The sequence below is a fragment of the Rhodamnia argentea genome, chromosome 3 (assembly GCF_020921035.1).
Source record: "Rhodamnia argentea isolate NSW1041297 chromosome 3, ASM2092103v1, whole genome shotgun sequence".
NCBI lineage: Eukaryota > Viridiplantae > Streptophyta > Magnoliopsida > Myrtales > Myrtaceae > Rhodamnia > Rhodamnia argentea.
The window spans coordinates 19,313,574-19,316,918 of record NC_063152.1 but is presented as its reverse complement, the minus strand read 5'-3'; the positions used below and the strand labels follow the sequence as shown (position 1 = coordinate 19,316,918).

The 3,345-nt window shown below is 44.2% G+C and overlaps 1 protein-coding gene across 1 annotated transcript; it reads right to left on the bottom strand.

Moving 5' to 3' along the window:
- Positions 1 to 274: 274 nt before the first annotated feature.
- On the bottom strand, positions 275 to 2,098 carry LOC115754326 (chalcone synthase-like). Its single transcript, XM_030693317.2, has 2 exons — positions 1,825 to 2,098; positions 275 to 1,446 (listed from the first exon to the last, which is right to left on the bottom strand). The coding sequence occupies exons 1-2, from the start codon at positions 2,000 to 2,002 to the stop codon at positions 443 to 445; spliced, it is 1,182 nt and encodes a 393-aa protein (XP_030549177.1). The 5' UTR covers positions 2,003 to 2,098; the 3' UTR covers positions 275 to 442.
- Positions 2,099 to 3,345: the final 1,247 nt, after the last annotated feature.

Sequence of the window (3,345 nt, the reverse complement as noted above, 5' to 3'; positions counted from 1 at the left end):
GACTAATGTACAATGAAATTTTTTACTGCTCTTTCTGTGGACCTTGATTGCACCGACGAATAATGTAAATATCGTCTTTGATTGACTTTCCTATTTTCTTGTTATAAATATCTGTTTGGTCGTTTGCACAACAGTTTGCATGTTGAATCCCTGTCGATATCAACTATCTATTGGATCGATTTTCTTCTCCTGCGAGTAGTTTATAATATCCTCGGACTCCGACAGACATCCGTAAGTGGGAAAAATTAAGAAGAAAGATGGGCATATGTAATGCTGAACCTTATTAAGATAGTACACAAGGATTACAACGTTAATCCATAGACGATTATTTAGGTATCCATCACTCCAAACTTCAAAATATCTTCTTACTGTAAAACCGCATGCAGTAACAACATAATAATATCAATAAAGGTAGTGATATCACACAGGTTATGAATCAATTTCATCCGTTATTCACCGTTGGCATGCTGCGAAGCACCACCGTCTCCACCGTCAGGCCTGGACCAAACCCGAAAAGGACACCCCACTCCAACCCCTCACCGGTTGTCGCGAGCCCTTCCTCCAACGACTTCTTCCGCATCTCATCAAGGATGAACAAGACACACGCGCTCGACATGTTCCCATACTCTCTAAGCACGTGCCTTCCTGCTCGGAGCCTCTCCTTCTTCAAGCCCAGTTTGGCCTCGATTTGGTTGAGTATAGCCGGGCCACCCGGATGAGGCACCCAAAAGATGGAGTTCCAGTCGCTTATGCCGAGCGATTCGAATGCCTCGTTCAAGCTTTTCTCGATGTTGTTTGCGATCAGTAGTGGGACCTTGTCAGATAAGAATAAGGTGAGCCCAGTGTCGCGCACCTGGCTCTTGATAGTACCCTCGGAGTTTGGCAAAATGGTCTCCGCAGTCCACATGAGTTGGAATATGGGCTGCTCGGCGGGGATCTCCGGGTCGGACCCTATGATGAGCGCAGCCGCGCCATCCCCAAAGATGGACTGGCCCACAAGGTTGGGAAGGTCCTCGGGGGAGGGGCTTCGGAAGGAAGTGACATTGATCTCGGCACAGACGACTAGGACGCGGGCGCCGGCGTTGTTCTCAGCGAGGTCCTTGGCCACGCGGAGGACGGTGCCGCCAGCATAGCAGCCCAGGTGGTAGAGCATGACGCGCTTGATGGAGGGACCAAGGCCGAGGAGGCGCATGAGCTGGTAGTCGGCGCCAGGCATGTCGGCGCCAGAGGTAGAGTAGAATACGATGTGGGTGATCTTGGATTTGGGTTGGCCCCAATCCTTGATGGCCTTCCGTGCCGCCTCCTCGCCGAGCTTCGGGATGGTGGCGATGCTTATGTCCTGGCGTGCGTTGAGTGAAGGGGCGTCATGCGAGCAGATCTCGGGGTTTTTCTTGAAAAGCTCCTCGGTGAAGTGTAAGTAGCGCTTGTGGATCATTGACTTGGCACCTGCGACGTTCCCAAATATTGATTTTACTTCTGTGGAATACTGTTGGCATGCATTGGAGTTTTTCTTTGCCTTTTCTTCTCGGCAATAGTAATAGCGAATTCGCATGGCTAGCTAACATATACTATTCGACAACCTTGACTTGAGTCTCAATATGTAAACTATATTACACAAATAAAAAAACGAATTTCAGGATTAAAAGCTTGGACTCTTTTTTTTTTTCTTTTTCTGGAGAACCCTTTTTCTTTTTCTAAGCATGAGTTTGGTTTTGTTATAGGAAGAAACAAGAAAAATATTAGCATTTAAATGGAAGCCATGATGCAATTGAGCAAGCACAAGCGCGCGGGTTTGTAGCTAGGGCAATCTAGAGAGTGGCTCACATATGTGGATGAACTTCTGCTTGAGGGCCGTCATGTGCTCGCTATTTGTCACACGGAAGTAGAAGTCGGGGTACTTGTCCTGGTACATGCAGTGTGCCGGATTTGCCGTCCCCATGGCAAGGATGGTCGCCGGCCCCTTGGCCCGCTGCTTCTCGCGGATCTTCTCGACAGCACCCATATGTCTCAGAACTGTGTTTGAAACTTTGGAACTTGAATGGAGCCCCAGATTTGTGTCAAGGATATATGGAAGATGAAAGTGAAGCTCTGAGACCACAACTAGTCTGGGTGTGAATTTTTGTAGCGCATAATGGTCTTGCCTTTTATAGATACAAGAAAGTGACGTTCCACATAAATCATTTTGTTACTAAGATTTTGTTTACGTAGGTATTGAGTGCATTATTTTTTCTTTAATTAATCAAATAGGTGAGTAATCGAATTTTATGAACCTATATTTCTGCTATGAGAATCTTTGGGGAAATTACCCAACTAATTCTAAGCCAATTATATGGATGCTTATTCAATCCTAAGCTTTTCAATTTTGTCAGTTTAGTCCTAAATAATTGTGTGAAATTTCAAAATGTAGTCATTTCATTTAATTTTTGCTCAAAATCGCTAACATAACGGTCGAGTCATCGACGGTCATCCTACGTAGTACACCATTACGTCAGCGATTTCCAATAAAAATGACTAAGAGTACATTGAAAGCTTGTGTAAAAGCTTAGGACTAAATTGATAAAATTGAAATGTTAAGATTGAATCAGCATTTCTACAATACGATGAGAGTCAATTGAACAAATTCTCCAAGAATCTTTAATTATCATTGGATGCAAACGGACCCCGAGCCAGATTGGTCATTTCCCAAAGAAACAGCAAGAAAGACCCGTCTGGTTTTGAAAATTCACGAGATCTGCATTCAGTGATGGCACTTCATGCATGACTCTCTTATTTTGTCTTTTCTTTTGTTTGGCTAAGGTTGTGCTTGATTTATAACACGACATTGCCGCGTGAGAAGCAAACTGTTCCAAAAGATGAGTTGAAATTCAAGCATGAAGATTGGTTAGGGATTCGTGCCACGCGGATACCGTGATTGATTTATTACACCACGAAATACATTCTCTAGGTTCAATATTTGATTGGAAAGTCGAGTCGACACGCCTTTTTCTTCTGATCATGGATTTAATGGTTATCAAAAGGGTGGATATACTGTTTATTCCTGAAAAATATTTTGCAGAAAAGTATTTCTCATTTTCCGATGTTTAGATCACTTAAGAAATGAGTCAACAAAATTTGTTATCCTAGCAAAGCTTAGATTTAAGAAAATGGTTTTCACTTTTAAAAACTTGAAAATCATTCAAAATGTAGCTAAGTATCGGTGCTTGGACCAAAAGCACTGCGTTGGGCATGGGAACCCTCATGATTGTTCCCAAGCCCTTGGCCACGAGGCTGGCTCCCCGAACCGTGGCTTGGGTCCATTGAGGGCAGGCCCGGGCCTGCCACACTAGTCCAAGTTCATCTCGACCA

What these genes read in the sequence shown, in the direction of transcription:
- LOC115754326 (XM_030693317.2), bottom strand. Translation starts at nt 2,002, where the DNA reads ATGGGTGCTGTCGAGAAGATCCGCGAGAAGCAGCGGGCCAAGGGGCCG. An exon ending in GCAGAAGTTCATCCACATAT is followed by an intron (nt 1,447 to 1,824) that starts GTGAGCCACTCT and finishes GGAACGTCGCAG; the next exon opens with GTGCCAAGTCAATGATCCAC.